The 21,297-nt window shown below is 41.7% G+C and overlaps 1 protein-coding gene across 2 annotated transcripts in view; it reads left to right on the top strand.

The window, feature by feature from the left end:
• SYVN1 (synoviolin 1) overlaps positions 1–21,297 on the top strand; it is a 198,828-nt gene that overhangs the window by 70,211 nt on the left and 107,320 nt on the right. For both annotated transcript variants that reach the window (XM_053720119.1, XM_053720120.1), the window contains exon 7: positions 13,441–13,567. In XM_053720119.1, the coding sequence (XP_053576094.1) occupies positions 13,441–13,567 (127 nt within the window). The remainder of the gene's footprint in view (positions 1–13,440; positions 13,568–21,297) is intronic.

Genomic DNA, 21,297 nt, shown 5'->3' with positions numbered 1-21,297 from the left:
TCCAAGGGATTCCCTTGGAATAAGATAAAAATTCCTAAGATTCTTTCCTTTCTGCAAGAAGGTTTGGATAAAGGATTATCTGCGAGTTCTCTAAAGGGACAGATTTCTGCTTTATCTGTCTTACTACACAAACGACTGGCAGCTGTGCCAGATGTTCAAGCATTTGTTCAGGCTCTGGTTAGGATCAAGCCTGTTTACAGACCTTTGACTCCTCCCTGGAGTTTAAATCTAGTTCTTTCAGTTCTTCAAGGGGTTCCGTTTGAACCTCTACATTCCATAGATATTAAGTTGTTATCTTGGAAAGTTTTGTTTTTGGTTGCTATTTCTTCTGCTAGAAGAGTTTCAGAGTTATCTGCTCTGCAGTGTTCTCCGCCCTATCTGGTGTTCCATGCAGATAAGGTGGTTTTGCGTACTAAGCCTGGTTTTCTTCCAAAGGTTGTTTCTAACAAAAATATTAACCAGGAGATAGTTGTACCTTCTTTGTGTCCGAATCCAGTTTCAAAGAAGGAACGTTTGTTACACAATTTGGACGTAGTCCGTGCTCTAAAATTCTATTTAGAAGCTACAAAAGATTTCAGACAAACACCTTCTTTGTTTGTCGTCTATTCTGGTAAAAATAGAGGTCAAAAAGCGACTTCTACCTCTCTTTCCTTTTGGCTTAAAAGCATCATCCGATTGGCTTACGAGACTGCCGGACGGCAGCCTCCTGAAAGAATCACAGCTCACTCCACTAGGGCTGTGGCTTCCACATGGGCCTTCAAGAACGAGGCTTCTGTTGATCAGATATGTAAGGCAGCGACTTGGTCTTCACTGCACACTTTGGCCAAATTTTACAAATTTGATACTTTTGCTTCTTCGGAGGCTATTTTTGGGAGAAAGGTTCTGCAAGCCGTGGTGCCTTCCGTTTAGGTAACCTGATTTGCTCCCTCCCTTCATCCGTGTCCTAAAGCTTTGGTATTGGTTCCCACAAGTAAGGATGACGCCGTGGACCGGACACACCAATGTTGGAGAAAACAGAATTTATGCTTACCTGATAAATTACTTTCTCCAACGGTGTGTCCGGTCCACGGCCCGCCCTGGTTTTTTAATCAGGTCTGATTAATTATTTTCTCTAACTACAGTCACCACGGTACCATATGGTTTCTCCTATTTTTTCCTCCTGTCCGTCGGTCGAATGACTGGGGTGGGCGGAGCCTAGGAGGGACTATATGGCCATCTTTGCTGGGACTCTTTGCCATTTCCTGTTGGGGAAGAGATATTCCCACAAGTAAGGATGACGGCGTGGACCGGACACACCATTGGAGAAAGTAATATATCAGGTAAGCATAAATTTTGTTTTTCTGATTTTTCATCAGGATAAGGCGGTGTTGCGAACTTCTTTTAAATTTTTACCTAAGGTTGTGAATTCTAGCAACATTAGTAGAGAAATTGTGGTTCCTTCATTGTGTCCTAATCCTAAGAATTCTAAGGAGAGATCATTGCATTCTTTGGATGTAGTTAGAGCTTTGAAATATTATGTTGAAGCTACTAAGAATTTCCGAAAGACTTCTAGTCTATTTGTTATCTTTTCCGGTTCTAGGAAAGGTCAGAAGGCCTCTGCCTTTTCTCTGGCATCTTGGTTGAAATCTTTAATTCATCATGCTTATGTTGAGTCGGGTAAAACTCCACCTCAAAGGATTACAGCTCATTCTACTAGGTCAGTTTCTACTTCCTGGGCGTTTAGGAATGAAGCTTGATCAGATTTGCAAAGCAGCAACTTGGTCTTCTTTGCATACTTTTACTAAATTCTACCATTTTGATGTGTTTTCTTCTTCTGAAGCAGTTTTTGGTAGAAAAGTACTTCAGGCAGCTGTTTCAGTTTGATTCTTCTGCTTATAATTTCAGTTTTTTTCATTATAAGATTTAAACTTTATTTTGGGTGTGGATTATTTTCAGCGGAATTGGCTGTCTTTATTTTATCCCTCCCTCTCTAGTGACTCTTGCGTGGAAGATCCACATCTTGGGTAGTCATTATCCCATACGTCACTAGCTCATGGACTCTTGCTAATTACATGAAAGAAAACATAATTTATGTAAGAACTTACCTGATAAATTCATTTCTTTCATATTAGCAAGAGTCCATGAGGCCCACCCTTTTTGTGGTGGTTATGATTTTTTTGTATAAAGCACAATTATTCCAATTCCTTATTTTTTATGCTTTCGCACTTTTGTCTTATCACCCCACTTCTTGGCTATGCGTTAAACTGATTTGTGGGTGTGGTGAGGGGTGTATTTATAGGCATTTTGAGGTTTGGGAAACTTTGCCACTCCTGGTAGGAATGTATATCCCATACGTCACTAGCTCATGGACTCTTGCTAATATGAAAGAAATGAATTTATCAGGTAAGTTCTTACATAAATTATGTTATTTCTGGAAAAGAAGTAGTAGGGGAGGAATGGAGGTAGAGGGATTCGTAAGTGTAAGGATGATGTTGTGTGCATATAATAAAGTCTTATACTCCTGCGGTCCTATAATGATACCAGTAATCGAGGGCGTAGTCCTAATATAAGTTGCCAGGACTTCCATTGCTAAGATAAACAACGTAGGGGAAAGTGGGCATCCCTGTCTGGTCCCGTTGTTTATGGGAAAAGGAGAGAGTCATTCAATTTTATTTTGGCCGAAGGAGCATTATACAAAGCAAAGACCTTTATGTATAAATTGATCATCAAACCCAAATCTCTGTAAGGTGCGAATAAGGAAGGGCCAGCTCAGCCGGTCGAAGGCCTTTTTGGCATCCACAGACAGAACTATGGAAGGGATATGGTTCTTTGTAGCAAATTCAACAATGTTTAATATTTTAATGGTGTTGTCCCTGGCCTCTCTTTGGGGGGTGAAACCTACCTGATTAGTATGAATAATGTCTGGGATGATCCTGTTTAACCGAGTGGTGAGAATTTTGGCATAGAGTTTAATATATAGATTCAATAGTGAAATAGGTCGGAAATTTGAGGGTGTTGTGGGTGGTTTACCAGGTTTTGGAATAACCACTACGTGTGCCTCTAACATAGATGGGGGAAATTTTGCTCCATCTGCTATCTGATTGAATAACTTTGTTAAATGAGGTATCAGGGTTTCTCGGAATATCTGGTAATATTTCGCAGAGAAACCATCTGGACCTGGGCTTTTACCTAGTTTCAGATCCTGTATGGCTATTGCTATCTCCTGTGGAGTGATGTTTGAGTTAAGGTCCTGTAATTGCATATCAGTGATAGAGGGAAGTGGGCAGTTTTGAGTAAATTGTGAGATAGCCCTATCAAGTTGAGAGGGGGGTATTTCAGGGTTTATATTATATAAATCGGAGTAATAAGAGTGAAATGCCTGCAGGATAGCTGGTGTGGTTTTCTGAGAGGGTTTACCCGGGGTTTGTAATTTATATATGTGAGATTTGAGCTTCCGCTTTTTAAGGGTTCTCGCTAGGCATCTTCCTGCTGTGTTACTCTCATAGTGAAATAAGCCGTTTGTCTTTCTTTTTAGTGTGTGGTATTCTAATTGAAGAAAATAGTCTAATGTTTTCCGCGTATCTGCAATTTTGGAAAGGATGTAGGAGTCTATTGGGGATTTTTTGTGTTCAAAGATTAAGTGTGAAAGCGTGGATGTAAGGTCTTGGTATGTCTGTCGTTGTATCTTGTTTACCAGGGATTTTAATTTAATAAATTCGCCTCGGAGATAGCACTTGTGCGCCTCCCGAATGGAAAATGGATTAGGTGTTGAAGGAGTATTAATGAGGAAATATTCAGTTAGGATGTTGTTTAGCTTGGTAACATATTCAACGTTACCTAGGAGGGTATCATCCAGTGTCCAGTGGTAAGTATTGGTCGTTCTTTCTGGCCACTTAATATGGAGCTGGACTCCAGAATGGTCCGATGGGTGATAAGTGGGTGAGATGGTACATTTAGTAATTTGGGATAATCCCATCTGATTAGTGAATATGTAATCTATACGGCTATAGGATATATTTGGATAAGAAACGTATAATCCCTTTCAGCTGGGTGCGCAAAGCGCCAAGTTTCATAAAGTTTATGGAGTCTAATATGTTTCCAAAAGAATGTCAGAAATTTGGTATTCGGTTTCGTGAGGGGTTTGTTACTATCTAACTGTGGCTAAAGGGGAAAGTTGAAATCTCCTCCTAGGTAGACCGGGCCTTTGGATATATCTAGGAGTCTGTTAAACATTTTAATAAAAAAGGGTTTTGGGGTACTATTTGGTGCGTAAATGTTAACAAAGGTCATAGGCTGTCCATAGAGAAGGCCCATTAGTCCTAAAAATCTGCCCTCCGCATCTACTGTTTTATTGATTGGTGTAAAGGGTAATGACCTTTTTAATTAAGATGCTAACCCCACATTTTTTAGTGGGGCCAGAGCTATGAAAATGTTGGGTATATATACGGCCAAAGTATTTTGGCCAACTGTGCCTTTTAAAATGGGTCTCTTGTAGGTAAATAATATCTGCCCCGCGTTTTGCTAAGTCACATAATGCCTTGGAGCGTTTGCAGGGAGAGTTCAATCCTTTTGCATTTTGTGATAAAATAATCAAAGGATGGGGTGTTCCAGAGTTTTGGTCTGTCATAGTGGAGACGTGTGTGTAGCAGACTGTAATGGACAGGGTGTACAATTGACCTAAAGATTGTAATTAGGCTGTAAGACCTCTGTTGCACATGAAATAGACAATATTACATAGCATGCATGGCAAAAATAAGTACAATAAACCAATGACTTTGAGTTAACGTCAAACGTAACAGCGTAAACAAAAAACAAAATATACACATCTCTAAGTCTAGAATTAGACATAAATTAGAGTACAGAATATAGAGGGGGTAGAGAAGTCAGACCTCTTAATGAAAAGTTATATCACTTTAAACCCCTTTTCCCATGAATCAATGGGAGAGGGTCAGCATTAAAATCCTGGGGAGTGTTGTATATAGTAAAATTCTACATAACTTACATAACTTAGGGTGATCCGGGGATAACTAGGGGTAGAAGCAACATCAACACCACCCTAAGGGGGGGGGGGAGAAATTAACCATGTTACCTTAGCAGATGGTATACTTTCACAATGAAGTGTGTGCAACATGAGAACCCATGTTATTATTAAAGCCTGCAGGAAAGTTCACAAAATCAGCCCACTTCAGGGCTAGAAGAAGGGGGAGAGGACTGAAGTTGAGTGCCTGTGTTTCCTCCTGCTTGTCTGTGGTCGAAAGTCTGCCACCTTGTATTGTTCAACCTTCTTCTTTTAGGCAATGCCTGAAGGGGAGGAGGTATAGAGGATTACATGGTCGGCTGATCTATACCCAAATCCTTAAAGAAGGATGGTATGTCCTCAGGTGAATGGCAAATATATCTCCTATCATTCTGTATAACCAGCAGTTGTACGGGAAATCCCCATCTGTAAGGGATCTTTTTGTTTCAGAGCAGAGATGTAAGTGGGAGGAATTATTTCCTTATTTGTAGGGTTCTCGTAGAAAGGTCTTGGTAGACCTGAACCACATTGCCTTCTAAATTTGATGGGTTGGTGCTTTCTTGATTGATTGAGAAGCATCTCCTTTTCAAGGAAATTTTTGAATCTAATAATGACGTCCCTGGGAGGGGCATTTTCTGGAGGCTTGGGTCTAAGCGCCCTATGCGCCCTGACCCACAATATATAATTTGGGTAGGCAGATTCCTTTTATGGAGGTAAAAAAGGATTGCCGGTACTCATGAAAGTCTTTTAGTAAAATAGATTCAGGAATTCCACGCAGTCTAAGGTTCTTCCGTCTGCTCCTGTTTTCTAGATCATCGATCTTATCCATGAGTGCTGTTATTGTTTCCTGATGTGTTGAGGTTTTATCATCCAGTCTCTGAATGTCATCTCTTACCTCCTCAGTCTCTGCCTCTAGCATGTCAACTCTGGAACCCAGATTGTGCAGGTCTTGCTCAAATTCCGTTAACTCCTCTCTGAGACAGGTTCGGAATATGTCAGAGATCTCTTGCTTCGTCTCAAAATTAGACAATAAGGAGGCAGAAGTGTTGTCCATTGTAGCTGAAGGTGTCGATGGCTCAGCTATATGACCTACTGAGCTAGGTGGAGTGCTTTTATTGAGAGAGCTTGGCAGGGGGGTTGAGTGTTCTGTAGCAAAAAATGAAGACATGGTGTGAGATTAAGTCACAGCCTGTTTCAGTGCACGTTCTGACTTTGCTTGTCTTCTGGCTGTCAAGAGTTTATCATTTTTAAAGTAGTGCCAGAGTGTGCTGCTTTGTTCTAGGGTGTAGCCGTAGTCCATATCAGTCTCTACAGTAGAGCTTTTGGTGGCTTTAGAGCAATGGGAACTGGTGGGACATAATTCTCACTGCACCTCCCATACTGATGCTGCCCTGTCTAAGAAAACCTGAAGCATTTTACTCAGGACTTTTGTTTTCTTTCCAGGTCCATGGGAGGGAGAGGACCTCTTAAAGCTGGGAACTGCCTTACTGCCAGGCAGAACATGAGGTAAGTGCTAACCTTTTTTCTGGGGGTAGAGATCTCAGAGAAAGTTTTGGCACTTTCTTAAATTTACATTTGAAAAAACTTCATTTAACTTGGCTTCAGACTCCCCTAGTTTTAGCAGGGGATATTTAGGCAGTTAAGACGCAGGCACTGGCTTGTCTTTCTTTCCCCTGGCTAATAATAAAGGAAAAACTGCCTGGGTGAAAGAGTCAGTATTTCTGCTTACATTTATATTTGGGTTTACTCATGGACCCCTAATACTCTGTTGGGTAAAATAGACGGGACACTAAAGAACTGTGCAACTTAGTCACATGTTGCTGGTCAGTCTGTCTGCTTGATCCCGGGGGTGAAAATGGCGACCGGGAGATTACATGTTTGCCTTTTATTCATTTAGGCTACCAGTGTAGGTACTGTGTGTGCGACGTTACTGTGATAAGCAGCGGTGTCGCATCCTTTAACTTGTCTGAAGTTTTAGCCTTTTTACTCCTGGTGCCTTTACTCAGAACAATGGCGAACGGGAGGTAAATTGGATGACGCCCACGAGGGGCGGAGTTGTTAGACGGCGCCAAGGCTTTCTCTCCTCCCTCCTGACAATTGTATTTGAGCTAGGAGTGGAGGATGTCGCCGTGCAGAGAGAGACTCTTCCTTCTTGTCACTTCCGGTTATCGGAAGATATAGGGGCCCATTTATCAAAGGGCTTGCGGACCTGATCCGATACTGCGGATCAGGTCCGCAAGACCTCGCTAAATGCGGAGAGCAATACGCTCTCCGCATTTAACATTGCACCAGCAGCTCACAAGAGCTGCTGGTGCAACGCCGCCCCCTGCCGACTCGCTGGCCAATTGGCCGCCAGCAGGGAGGTGTCAATCAACCCGATCGTATTCGATCGGGTTGATTTCCGGCGATTCCTGTCCGCCTGCTCAGAGCAGGCGGACAGGGTTATGAAGCAGCGGTCTTTAGACCGCTGCTTCATAAGTTGTGTTTCTGGCGAGTCTGAAGACTCGCCAGAAACACGGCCCTTCAAGCTCCGTACGGAGCTTGATAAATGGGCCTGGCAGAGAGAATTTTGGTCTAAATGATTGCACTTCAGTCAGCACTACAATGAGTTCAGCCTTCGTGTAGGCAGGTTGTCTGATGCTTCAGCTGGGTTAAACTGAGGGTATAGATGGAAAGTTCCTCATACATCTTCAATGTTTGACTTAATAATTATAATAAAGATGTGTTTCTTTTTAACATTTAAAGGCACAGTACCACTTGCCATATGCTGATTTTATTTGCAATTGGTTAAGTTCTTTTTATTTCATTATTTTGCTATATGTGAGACAAGGTGATTAAACAAGTGTGCATTCATTTTTCTACTCGCATGCAGTGCCCTGCGGTTCCTTGCTATTTACCATCTGGAACAAGACATTGTTTCCTTGATGTCATGACGATGTTTATGGACAGCAATGTTGACATGCTAATTTGCTTGTTTCAGCGCTCAAAAATAAGAAATTACTTTTAAAATTTAAAGAGACAGTAACGTTTTTTTTTTTTTATCTTTCAATTTTTATTAAAAGAATTTCAACTGTTTATTTGTTTAATTCATCCTTTGTGATAGGATGGAACAAGAGCACACAAAAAATAGTTACTTTTTAAATTTAAAGAAACGTTTTTTATGAGTTAATTTTTATTAAAAGATTTCACTCTTTTTCTGAACCTACTCCTTCTCATGCGTTTGCTGTTTAGGAGTCTGACAATGGTCAATCGATGCCACAATTTTCTCCTTTAGTGTCTCACAAAATTTTTATGGCCCTCATGGAGTGTCCTGCATTTCCTCTCAAACTCCACCCGGAATTATTTTCAATCATTTAGGGTGATTGATTCGGTAGTGGTTTTTCTGAATGGTTCTTCCCTGTTAACTGAAAAAGGAAGATACTTCGGGATTATCTGAGAGAGAGAATTCTCAGACTCAGATGAATACTATATTTATTTGATCCTGAGGTTGTTTTTCTTTCAGTTTTTTAGCTTAAAGGGACATTGTACCCAAAAATTTAATTCGTGATTCAGATTGAGCATGACATTTCAAGCAAATTTCGAATTTACTCCTATTATCAAATTATCTTCATTCTCTTGGTATCTTTATTTGAAATGCAAGAATGTAAGTTTAGATGCCGGACCATTTTTTGTGAACAACCTGGGTTGTCCTTGCTAATTGGTGGATAAATTCATCCACCAATAAAAAAGTGCTGTCCAGAGTCTGAAACCAAAAAAAAGCTTAGATGCCTTCTTTTTAAAAAAAATGATAGCAAGAGAACGAAGAAAAATTGATAATAGGAGTAAATTAGAAAGTTGCTTAAAATTGCATGCTCTTTCTGAATTACAAATGAACAAATTTGAGTTCAGTGTCCCTTTAAACACTTCTATTGGTTACTTTAGGAGGTTTTAGCAACCCTGGGCGACTCCGACACTACTGGCGTAATCTATCCTAGTGCGTCCAGTAAGTTATAAGGAATGGAAGAAACAGCATTCCCTATATTTAAAAACATGTTCCCCATAGCCGACTCAGCTACAGAGTCTGGGCAAATATTACCTAGAGTGGAAGAAGTATTTTCCAGCTTAGCTAGAGAACTACTATACCCTTAGAGAATAGTTGGGTTTTTCAAAGGTCCTATGGACAAAAGTTGAGAGAAAAAAAAGATTTACACTGGGGCTTACAATGGCAACCAGCTGTGTACTTTGCTACCTTCACAAGTGTGACGGCATATTGGCCTGATGCTACTAAGTCAGAAACTTCCCTGGATAAAACCCAGGATAGGTTAAAAGCAAATTGGATAATTCCTTTATTTCGAATTCTTCCTTTCAAGTTATCAAACTGGGAGCATAGGTTTCAGGTTTCTCTGTTCCAGCTCACAGAGCCTTATTCTACGGATGGATGCTCTAAGTCTAAGCTTTTAGCGATTCCTTACAAGGGGAAGAACTTGTTGGGACCTGTCTTGATGGAAATAATCTCTTTTGAAATGTAAAGAATTAAAAAAAAATAAAAAAATCCAAGTAGCCTGCTGCTGAATCAAACACAGCATGAAGGAAATGTCTCCGAATCGGGACCGGATCTTGTAGGGGCGGATTTTCCTTCCTCGTTCAGACTTGGGTTTGAGATGTTGAGGTTCCCTGGGCAGTAGAAATAGTGTCCCAGGGATACAAATTAGAGTTAAAAAGTTTTCCTCCCAGAGGCAGGTTTCTGTTTTCAAGATTATCTGCAGATCAGTCAAGAGGAGAGACGTTCTTACACTGCGTAGGAGACCTCTTAGACCTGGGAGTGATTGTTCCAGTTCCAATACAGGTGCAGGGTCTGGGTTTTTTATCCCAATCGGTGTGTGGTTCCCGAAAAAGAGGGAACCTTCAGACCATATATTAGATCTCAAGAGTCTAAACAATTTTCTTAGTGTACCGTCCTTCAAGATGGGATCTATTCGTTCCATTCTTCCCTTGATCCAAGAGGGTCAATTTATGAGTGGAGTTAAAGGACGCGTTCCTTCATGTGCTATTCACAAGAATCGTCTCAAGTTCTAAGGTTTGCCTTACTGGACGAACGTTTCCAGTTCGTGGCTCTTTCTTTTGGTCTTGCCACAGCTCTCAGAGTTGTCACAAAGGCTCTGGGATCGCTGTTGGCGGTGCTTTGGTTACGGAGCATTGCAGTGGCGCCCTATCTGGACGTCATCCTAGTCCAGGCACCATCCTTACAGCAAACAAGATTTCACACGGGTATGGTGTTATCCTTCCTGCGATCTCACGGGTAGAAGGTAAATTTGGCAAAAGAGTTCCTTGGACCCAAGCACCGGGGTAACTTTTTTTGGGAACCATAATAGATTCCATATCAATGAAGATTTTTCTGACAGCAGTCAGGAATTCAAAGATTATTAATACTTGTCTAGCCCTTCAGTCCACTCCTAGGCTTTCAGTGCTCAGTGCATGGAGATAATCGGGCTGATGGTGGTGGCAATGGACATCATCCCGTTTGCTCGATTCCATCTCAGACCTCTGCAGTTAAAGGGACACTGTACCCAAATATTTTCTTGCATGATTCAGATAGAGCATGCAATTTTAAGCATCTTTCTAATTTACTCCTATTGTCAAATTTTCTTTATATTTTCTTGGTATCTTTATTTGAAAAGCAAGAATTTAAGTTTAGATGCCGGCCCATTTTTGGTGAACAACCTGGGTTGTCCTTGCTGATTGGACAGCACCAATAAACAAGTGCTGTCCATGGTACTGAACCACAAATTGGCTGGTTCCTTAGCTTAGATGTCTTCTTTTTCAAATAAAGAAAGCAAGAGAACGAAAAAAAATTGATAATAGGAGTAAATTAGAAAGTTGCTTAAAATTGCATGCTCTATCAGAATCACAAAAGAAAAAATTTGGGCTCAGTGTCCCTTTAAGCATGTTCAGGCAATGGATCGGAGATTATACAGATTTGTTTCCTCTAATACTACTGGAGCAGGAGACAAGGGATTCTCTTCAATGGTGGTTGTCTCTGGATCATCTCTCCCAGGGAACCTGCTTTCTTAGACCATCTTGGGTGATTGTGACAACAGACGCCAGCCTTCTAGGGAATCAGTCTGGAGCTCCCGAAGGGTTCAGGGAATTTGGACTCAGCCAGAGTCTGTTCTTCCTATACACATTCTGGGACTGAGAGCCATCTACAATGTTCTCCTGGCCTGGCCTCAGTTAGCCTTGGTCCAGTTTATCAGGTTCCAGTCGATCAACATGACGTCAGTGGCTTACATCAATCATCAGGGGAGTTCCTTAACGATGACAGAGGTATCCAAAATAATTCAGTGGGCGGAGGCCCGTTCTAGCTGCCTGTTGGGGAGCCACATCCCGGAGGTGGAACATTTGAGAAGCGGATTTCCTGAGAAGGCAGTCCTTTCATCTAGGGGAGTGCGAACTCCATCCGGAAGTGTTCTCCAGCTTTTCCTCAGTTTGCTTTTCTTCCTCGGGCCATTGCTCGAATCAAGCAGGAGAGGACTTCGGTGATCCTCATAGCACGACTTCGCCTTGTAAGATTTGGTATGCAGATCTGGTGGACATGTCATCTCTGCCATCTTGGAGGCTTCCGTTGAGAAAGGACCTTCTAATTCAAGGGCCCCTTCTTCACCCAAATCTGGTTTATCTGAAACTGACTGCTTGGAGGTTGAACACTTATTATTATCCAAGTGGGGTTTTTCTGACTCGACTCATTGTGACCATGATTCAGACTCGAAAGCCTGTTACTAGTCAAATTTATCATAAGATATGGCGTAAATATCTCTTTTGGTGTGAATCCATGGGCTACTCATGGAGTAGATAGGATTCCTAGTATTTTGTCTTTTCTCCAAGAGGGTTTCGAGGAAGGTTTATCGTCAAGTTCCCTAAGGGGGAAAAATTCTCTTTTTTGTTACACAAACGTCTGGTTGATGTTCCAGATGTACAATCATTTTGTCAGGCCTTGGTCAGGATCAGGCCTGTGTTCATACCAGTTACTCCTCCATGGAGTCTGAATTTAGTTTAGTTTTCAGAGTTCTTCAAGGGTCTCCGTTTGAGCCTATTCTTTTCTTTAGATATTGAGTTGTTATCTTGGAAAGTTTTATTTCTTGTTGCTATTTCTTCTGTTCGGAGAGTGTCAGAGCTCTCGGCTTTTCAGTATGAGTCTCCTTATCTTATTTCCATTCAGTTAAGGTAGTTTTATGTACTAAATTAGGATTTCTTCCTAAGGTTGTTTCTGATTGGAACATTAATCAGGAGGTTGTTGTTCTTTTCTTATTTCCTTATCCTTTTTCTCAGAAGGAAGGACTTCTGTTCAATTTGGACATGGGCCGTGTTTCAAAATTTTCTTTACAGGCGACTAAGGACTTTCGTCAGTCTTCTTCTTTGTTTGTGGTTTTTCTCAGGAAAACGTAAGGGACAGAAAGCTACGGCTACTTCTCTTTCCTTTATGCTGAAGAGTATAATACGTTTTGCATATGAGACAGCTGGACAGCGGCCTCCCGAGAGAGTTACGGCTCATTCCATGAGGGCTGTTGCTTCCTCATGGGCGTTCAAAAATGAAGCTTCTGTGGAACAGATTTGCAAGGCTGCAACTTGGTCTTCTCTTCACACTTTTTCAAAGTTCTACAAATTTGACACTTTTGCCTCGGCTGAGGCAGCTTTTGGGAGAAAGGTTCTTCAAGCAGTGGTGCCTTCCGTTTAGGTTCCCTGTCTTGTCGCTCCCGTATCATCTGTGTACTCTAGCTTGGGTATTGAATCCCATTAGTAATTATGATGATCCGTGGACTCATCGTGTCATAAAAAAGAAAATAAAATTTATGCTTACCTGATAAATTTATTTCTTTTTTGACACGATGAGTCCACGGCCCACCCTGTGTTTTTAGACAGGTTGTGGGTTATTTTAAACTTCAGACACTTCTGCACCTTAGCTTTTCCTTTCTCTTCCTAACTTCGGTCGAATGACTGGAGTGGGAGGGAAGGGAGGAGCTATTTAACAGCTCTGCTGTGGTGCTCTTTGCCTCCTCCTGCTGACCAGGAGGTGAATATCCCATTAGTAATTATGATGATCTGTGGACTCATCGTGTCAAAAAGAAATATATTTATCAGGTAAGCATAAATTAACTTTTTTTTTTTTTTCTTGTAACTCAGTATTCAAGTCAGAGTAATCCAATTGAAGCCGCACACCCCAGAATATACCCATTTATTATACATGTGCAGCTTCTCATATTCGGCATTCGTTGGTATTAATGAATGCCAATTATGGCCACAGGCAGAAGAATTTTGCTCTTTTCGGAGGCAGATTTGTGTAATAGTGCAATGCACAAAAAGCTTTGAAAATCTGTCTGAATTTGAATATTTTTTTTATTGAAACCCATTTGTTCCTACTGTCATTTTCGCTTTCCTTACAACTAGTTTTTGTTTTTTTTGTTTCTCAGTACGCCATTCTTATGACTATGATCCTCACAGTATTTATAAAATACATTCTGCACTCCGTGGACCTGCAGAACGAGAATCCATGGGACAACAAAGCAGTCTACATGTTATACACAGAGCTGTTGACAGGTAAAACAATCACCATGCCATGTATTATACTTATAGCTTTTCAAATGTTCAGCATCCCTTCCTAATCTCAATACAGGGTATACAAACATAAAGGAAAACACAATGAGCCAAAATAGTGTATTATCTTTGAGGTTTAGCTTGTAAGATAGTAAAGAACTCACATATATGTTTTTACCTTTTTATTCAAAGTTCTAAATCAGGCTTTCTAGGTATTCACAGCATCCCTACTTGATGGTATTCAGCACACTAGTTTCTCACAACTAATCTTTTTTTAAAACCATAAAATTACCTTTTCTTTGGCCTTCAGTGTTACTGAAGGCCACTCAAAATACTTGGAAGGCAAAATGTGATAGTTTTAGGTGGCCTTGGTCTAAATCTTGTACCGAGCCTCTTGCCTCAGTTGTATTTAACAGTATTATCTATTTGAGCTGGTAAAAGGCACTAGACAAGGTTGACCTTTTATTTCATTTTAGCAAATAAACCGATTACAGTGATGCATCGAAAAGCTCTGAAGTTCTTTAGATTGACAGACGGCATATGTCAATGCATGCTGATAATCTGCTGTTATTTATTCCAAATTCTATAACAAATATACCCATTATTTTACATGTGGCGGATAATTTTGGATCTTTTTCAGAATGAAGAATAACCACCAGCAAGTAATACATACGTTAAGTACATTAGAATAATCAGAAAACTGATTGTTACAATTTGGAAAAAAAAACACACAACATTATTTAACATATCTGGTAATAAAATATCTGCAAACACCACTGCTATAGAAAGGAACTACACAGATGGACCTCTAGCAATCTCATGCTCTGGTAGAATATTTATATGAATAAATATTTGGAAATTAGAAGGTTGCTTAAAATTGCATGCTCTATTTGAATCCTGAAAGAACAAAATTGGGTTTAGTATCCCTTTACTAAAACTATTAAAAAGAACAGGGCCAAGTACTAATCCCTGGGGGACTCCAAAAGACGAAGTTACAATATCCCAATCATGTAAACTTCCTCTTTCCTTATATTGACTTAAAAAAAAAAAAAAAAATAAAAAAAAAATATATATATATATATATATATATATATACACATATACACACACACGTTTAGGCACCCCTAACAATTTCCATGATTTTCATTTATAAATAATGTAGTGTTTGGATCAGCAATTTTATTTTGATCTATCAAATCACTGAAGGACACAGTAATATTTCAGTAGTGAAATTAGGTTTATTGGATTAACAGAAAATGTGCAATATGCATCAAAACCAAATTAGACGAGTGCATAAATTTGGGCACCCTTGTCTTTTTGTTGATTTAAATACCTGTAACTACCTAGCACTGATTAATTGGAACACACAATTGGTTTGGTGAACTTATTAAGCCTTGAACTTCATAGAAGGGTGCATCCAATCATGAAAAAGGTATTTAAGGTGGCCAATTGCAAGATGTTGTTGTTGTCTTTGACTCTCCTCTGAAGAGTGGCAACATGGGGGCCTCAAAACAACTCTCAAATGACCTAAAAACAAAGATTGTTCAACATTATGGTTAGAGGTAGGCTACAAAAAGCTATAGCAGAGATTTAAGCTGTCAGTGTCCACTGTGAGGAAATGGAAGGCCACAGGCACAGTTCTTGTTAAGGCCAGAAGTAAAATATTGCAGAGGCAAATGCAAAGGATGGTGAGAACGGTCAAAAACAGCCCACAGACCACCTCCAAAGACCTACAACATTATCTTGCTGCAGATGGTGTCACTGTGCATCGTTCAACAATTCAGCGTATGAGAGAGTGATGCAGAAGAAGCCTTTTCTATACACACGCCACAAACCGAGTCACTTGAGGTATGCAAACGCATATTTGGACAAGCCAGCTTCATTTTGGAAGAAGGTGCTGTGGACTGATGAAACAAAGATTGAGTTATTTGGTCATAACAAGGGGCATTATGACGAGGGGCAAAAGAACAGCGTTCCAAGACAAACACTTGCTAGCCACAGTAAAATTTAGTGGATGTTCCATCATGCTGTGGGGCTGTGTGGCCAGTGCCGGTACTGGGAATCTTGTTAAAGTTGAGGGTTGCATGGATTCCACTCAATATCAGCAGATACTTGAGAATAATGTTGAGGAATCAGTCCCAAAGTTGAAGTTACGCCAGAGCTGGATATTTCTTTTCAAAGACACGATGAGTCCACGGATTTCATCCTTACTTGTGGGATTACGCCTCCTGGTCAGCAGGGGGAGGCAAAGAGCACCACAGCAGAGCTGTATATAGAGCTCCTCCCATCCCTCCCACTTCAGTCGTTCTCTTTGCATGCGTTAGTGATAGGAAGAGGTAAAGTGAGGTGTTAGATTAGATTCTTCAATCAAGAGTTTATTATTTTTTAAGTAGTGCCAGAGTGTGCTACTTTGTTCTAGAGTGTAGCCATAGTCCTTATCAGTCTCTAGAGTAGAGCTATTGGTGGCTTTAAAGCAATGGGAACTGGTGGGCCATAATTCTCACTGCGCCTCCCATACTTTGTTGCTGCCCTTCTGGTGATGGCCTAAGCAGATACTAACTCAGGCCCTATTTGTGTCCACAGGGCTATAGGAGGGAAAGGACCTCTTAATCCTGTTGGAGCTGTCCTGCTGTCGGACAGCTTAGAGGTAAGTGCAGTCTTTATTATTCTGGGTCTTATATTATCTCAGAGAGGACTCTGCACTTAATTATTCATACTTTCTTGGGAACATGGGCTCTCTAGGTGAAGGGCTTCCCCTACAACACAGCTTTTATGACTCTCATATTGGAATATTTTTTTACAGACCTAAGCTTGGGGCTATGTTAATTGGGGACATGGGCTCTTTAAGGTGAGGGCTCCCCTGCAAGATTAAGTTTATAGGCAAGACGCTTGGGGTTATATTTTCCTGGGGCTTCTTAGGTAGAATGCTCTTATACAAGGCAGTGTTTTTCATATGGGCATAGTAAAGAAAGCTCTGCTTGGGATAACACAGTACGATTGGCTTTTTTATTGAAAACGTAGCCGAGAAGTTGTCAGTTTTCGTGACGCCCACGAAGGGCGGGCTAACTTTCGCACTCTTCAGTAGGGGTCAGAGAAGCCGCCTCACAGCGTAGTTGCCAGTTGCTTCGGAGTCCCGACATCCAGAGGTCTATGGGGTGTTACGCTAAAACCGCATGGTTATATAAGCAAGCGTTTTTTAGCGTTCTGAGGCCTGATTAGAAGTTTGTTGGAGTGGTTGGAATACCGGGTGGCAGGTAGGCGTCTCAGCAGAGCTGTTGAGGCGAGGAGGTGTCATTTCTTTTTTCCTAAAGACATAGTAAAGAAAATAGGTAACAGATTATCCAGTACAGTAAAATGTTTTTTATTTTTTTATTTTTACTTTTAAAGGCACAGTACCCTGTTCTTTTTTCAGGATGTATCAAGAGAGAGGTTTTTAAATTAGTGTTTACACACTCTTGCCTTGTTATCACATACTGATAAGAGAGTGGTTGGTTAAAAATTTAAAGGGCCAATACAATTTTTTTTTCCTTCTCTTAAATATCAAGGACTTGGAAGATGTCCAGGTTGTTACATGTGCCATGTGTTTGAATGCCAATGTGGAACCTCCTGTTCCTTTTTGTCCCTCATGCATTGAGAGGCCTTTAAACGATAGAGAAAAACATTTCTTTGCTAAAAAATTGTCTAAAGCGGATGCTTCTCAGGAGTCTAACGATGAGATCCAGAGTATGCCGCAGCTTTCTCCCCAAGCGTCACAGCCCTTAATGCCCGCTCAAGCAGTGCCATGTGCTTCTTCTCAAGCTTCTGCTGCAGTCACATTAAAATATATAGCTGCAGTTATGTCTTCTACACTTTCTGATGCGTTATCTGCCTTTCCCATATTTCAAGGCAAGCGTAAAAGGAAGGACAACTACGTGGACAATGAAGCTTCTGATGCTATGATGGCGATCTCGGATGTACCCTCTCAGGGCTCTGAGTTGGAGGGTATGGAGGTTCTGTTGGAAGGTGAAATTTCTGACTCGGGTAGTTTCTTACCTATGTCTGATTCAGAAGCGGTTTCTTTCAAGTTTAAACTAGAACACCTCCGCCTGTTATTCAGGGAGGTTTTAGTGACTTTGGACGACTGTGATTCAATAGTGGTCCCTCCGGAGAAGTTGAGTAAGTTAGACGGATACTTAGAAGTTCTTTCTTACTCTGATGTTTTTCCAGTTCCCAAGAGAACTTCAGAGATGATTTCTAAGGAATGGGAGAGACCAGGTATTCCCTTTTCTCCTCCCATTTTCAAGAAGATGTTCCCTATAGCTGACGCGGTCAGGGAAACTTGACAGACAGTTCCTAAGGTGGAGGGATCTATTTCCACCTTGGCTAAACGAACTACTATTCCTATTGAGGATAGTTGTGCTTTTAAAGATCCTATGGATAAGAAGTTGGAGGGCCTACTTGAAAAGATCTATGTTCACCAGGGTTTGCTATTGCAACCAGCTGCTTGCATTGTTACGGTTACTAGTGCGGCAGCTTATTAGTTTGATGCTCTTGCGGAGTCTCTTAAGACTGAGACTTCTTTGGAAGAGATACAGGATTGGATTAACGCTCTTAAATTAGCTAATTTGTTTATTACTGATGCTTCTCTGCAGATTACTAAATTAGATGCTAAGAGTTCGGGTTTTTCCATTCTAGCCCGCTGTCAGGGTGCCAGGAATCAGACTGAGACGAGAAGTGCAAAAATAATCACACCTTTATTAATAGCAAAACATAATAAAAAGTCCACAAGTCAAATAACAAGCCAGGAATCAAAACCAGAGCTGGTAGTCAGACGAGCCAAGTCAGGAGCCAAAGCAAATAGTCAGACGTGCCGGAATCAGGAACAAGGAAAACAGCAGAGTCCGGAACAAGCCAGGGATCAGGAACCAGGAAGGACGTCAGGCAGCCAGGTAATACACAGGAACTCTCACAAACAGGTCTGAGACAACGCAAAGGCAAAGAATACTGAACAGAGGCCCTTTAAATAATAAATGATGACATCACAATTCTGAGACTGCATCCTGTCTCACATGGATGATGCACACAAGTCTGGCCATAAAAGGAAGTGCAGGAATTGAGCAACATCCCCCACAATGCACCATAGTCAGGAAGAGAGGTGAGTAAAATGGCTGCCAGCAGCACATGGCAAACACAACAGGGAAAAAACCCTTACAGTACCCTCCCCTCAACGACCCCTCCCCCGCGGGAGGACAAAAGGCTTATTGGAGAAACGGGCATGGAAGGCACGGACGAAGGCGGGAGCATGAACATAAGAGGAGGTAACCAAAGAACGCTCCTCCGGACCGTAGCCCCTCCAGTGAACCAAATACTGTACACGGCCCCTGGACATACGAGAGTCAATAATGCTGTTGACCTCATACTCCTCATGGTTCTCAACAAAGATAGGACGGGGACGAGGCAACACAGTGGTGAGCCGATTACAAACCAATGGTTTCAAGAGGGAGACATGAAAAACATTGGAGATGCGCATAGCAGGAGGAAGGTCAAGAGCATAGGCCATAGGATTAACCCATCAGAGTATTTGAAAAGGACCAACATAACGGGGAGCCAATTTATTGGAAGGCACACGAAGGTTCAAGTTGCGGGAGGACAGCCAAACTCTCTCACCAACCTGGTAGGAAGGTGCGAGCAGACGCCTACGATCAGCCTGGAACTTTTGGCGCTGCATAGAACGATGAAGGCAATCCTGAATCTGCACCCACGTGGAACGGATTTGCCGGAGATGCTCCTCCAAAGCCGGAATACCATGAGACATGAATGAATCGGGCAACAAGGATGGTTGAAACCCATAATTCGCCATGAACGGGGATATCTTGGAGGAAGCATTAATAGCACTATTATGAGCAAACTCTGCCCAAGGTAACAGGTCAGACCAATTATTGTGGTGATCTGAGACATAGCAATGGAGGAACTGTTCCAGAGCTTGATTAGACCGTTCCGCAGCCCCATTGGATTGAGGGTGATATGCCGAGGAGAAGGAAAGCTGGATCCCCATTTGAGCACAAAAGGAACGCCAAAATCTGGAGACAAACTAGCTACCCTGGTCCGACACTATCTCCTTGGGTAACCCATGTAAGCGGAAGACCTCCCGGGCAAAAATTGAAGCAAGCTCCTGAGCGGTAGGCATCTTCATCAAGGGAATGCAATGTGACATTTTAGAAAAATGGTCAACCACCAAAAGGATAACAGTATTGCCATTGGAAACAGGGATCTCGACAATGAAGTCCATGGAAAGATGTGTCCAAGGACGCTCACCATTAGCAATAGGTTGAAGAAGACCCACAGGAAGACGTTGAGGATTCTTATTCTGTGCACAAACTGAGCAGGAGGCAAAATACACAGCAACATCAGAACGAAGACCTGGCCACCAGAATTGTCGAGTGACAGAGCAAATCATTTGGTTCTTGCCTGGGTGACCTGCGGCTTTAGGATAGTGGTAAGTGTGCAAAAGTTTAGTTCGAAGATTCTCAGGAACAAAACACTTACCACTAGGTTTCTCAGGAGGTGCATTGGTTTGTGCAGCCAGGATCTCCTCCCCCAAGGGAGAAGTCAAATTAGTACGTATGGTAGCCAAAATATGGTCAGGAGGTATAACAGGAGTAAGTACAGACTCCTCCTTGGACAGAGGCGAAAATTGTTGAGAGAGGGCATCAGCCCTAACATTCTTACTACCAGGCAGATAGGAGACCACATAATTAAACCGAGACAAAAATAGTGCCCATCTGGCCTGTCGGGGCGACAAACGTTTTGCTTCAGATAGATATGTTAAATTCTTGTGGTCAGTAAGAATGAGCACTGGCACGCTAGTACCCTCGAGAAGATGCCTCCATTCCTTAAGTGCCAAAATTATGGCCAGTAATTCCCTGTCGCCAATTTCATAATTGCACTCCGCTGGAGATAATTTCTTAGAGAAGAAACCACACGGATGCAAGGAACCGTCAGGCGTAGGACGTTGAGACAAGAGGGTACCTACTCCAGTCTCAGATGCATCGACCTCAAGAAAGAAAGGCAGGACAGGGTTAGGATGAGCCAGAACTGGAGCGGCAGCAAAGGCAGTCATAAGACTATCAAAGGCCTTAATGGCAGTAGGTGACCAATGGAGTGGATCATTCTCTTTACGGGTCATGTCTGTGATAGGTTTGACCAAGGAAGAAAAGTTTTTAATAAACATTCTATAGTAATTGGCGAACCACAAAAAACGTTGAATAGACCGAAGACCAACTGGGAGAGGCCACTGCAGAACTGCAGATAACTTGTCAGGATCCATGGAGAACCCTGCAACGGAGATAACATAAACTAGGAAGGTTACTTGAGTCTGATGGAACTCACATTTCTCGAGTTTGCAAAACAGGCCGTTCTCACAAAGTCTCTGAAGAACCCTTGTAACATCAGAACGATGAGCCTCAAGTGTGGGTGAGTGTATGAGGATGTCGTCTAAGTACACCACAACACACTGTTGCAACATATCTCGTAGGAGCATTACATAGGCCAAAGGGCATTACAAGATACTCATAATGCCCGCTCCTGGTGTTAAATGCTGTTTTCCATTCGTGGCCCTCCTTAATCCTAACAAGATTGTACGCTCCTCTCAAATCAAGTTTAGTAAAGACCGTAGTTCCCTTGAGGCGGTCAAAGAGTTCCGTAATAAGCGGAATAGGGTAAGCATTCTTAATGGTAAGACGATTAAGACCCCT

Source organism: Bombina bombina, chromosome 7 (genome assembly GCF_027579735.1).
Source record: "Bombina bombina isolate aBomBom1 chromosome 7, aBomBom1.pri, whole genome shotgun sequence".
Lineage (NCBI taxonomy): Eukaryota > Metazoa > Chordata > Amphibia > Anura > Bombinatoridae > Bombina > Bombina bombina.
The sequence above is the reverse complement of the archived record's forward strand: the minus strand, read 5'-3'. Positions and strand labels throughout refer to the sequence as shown.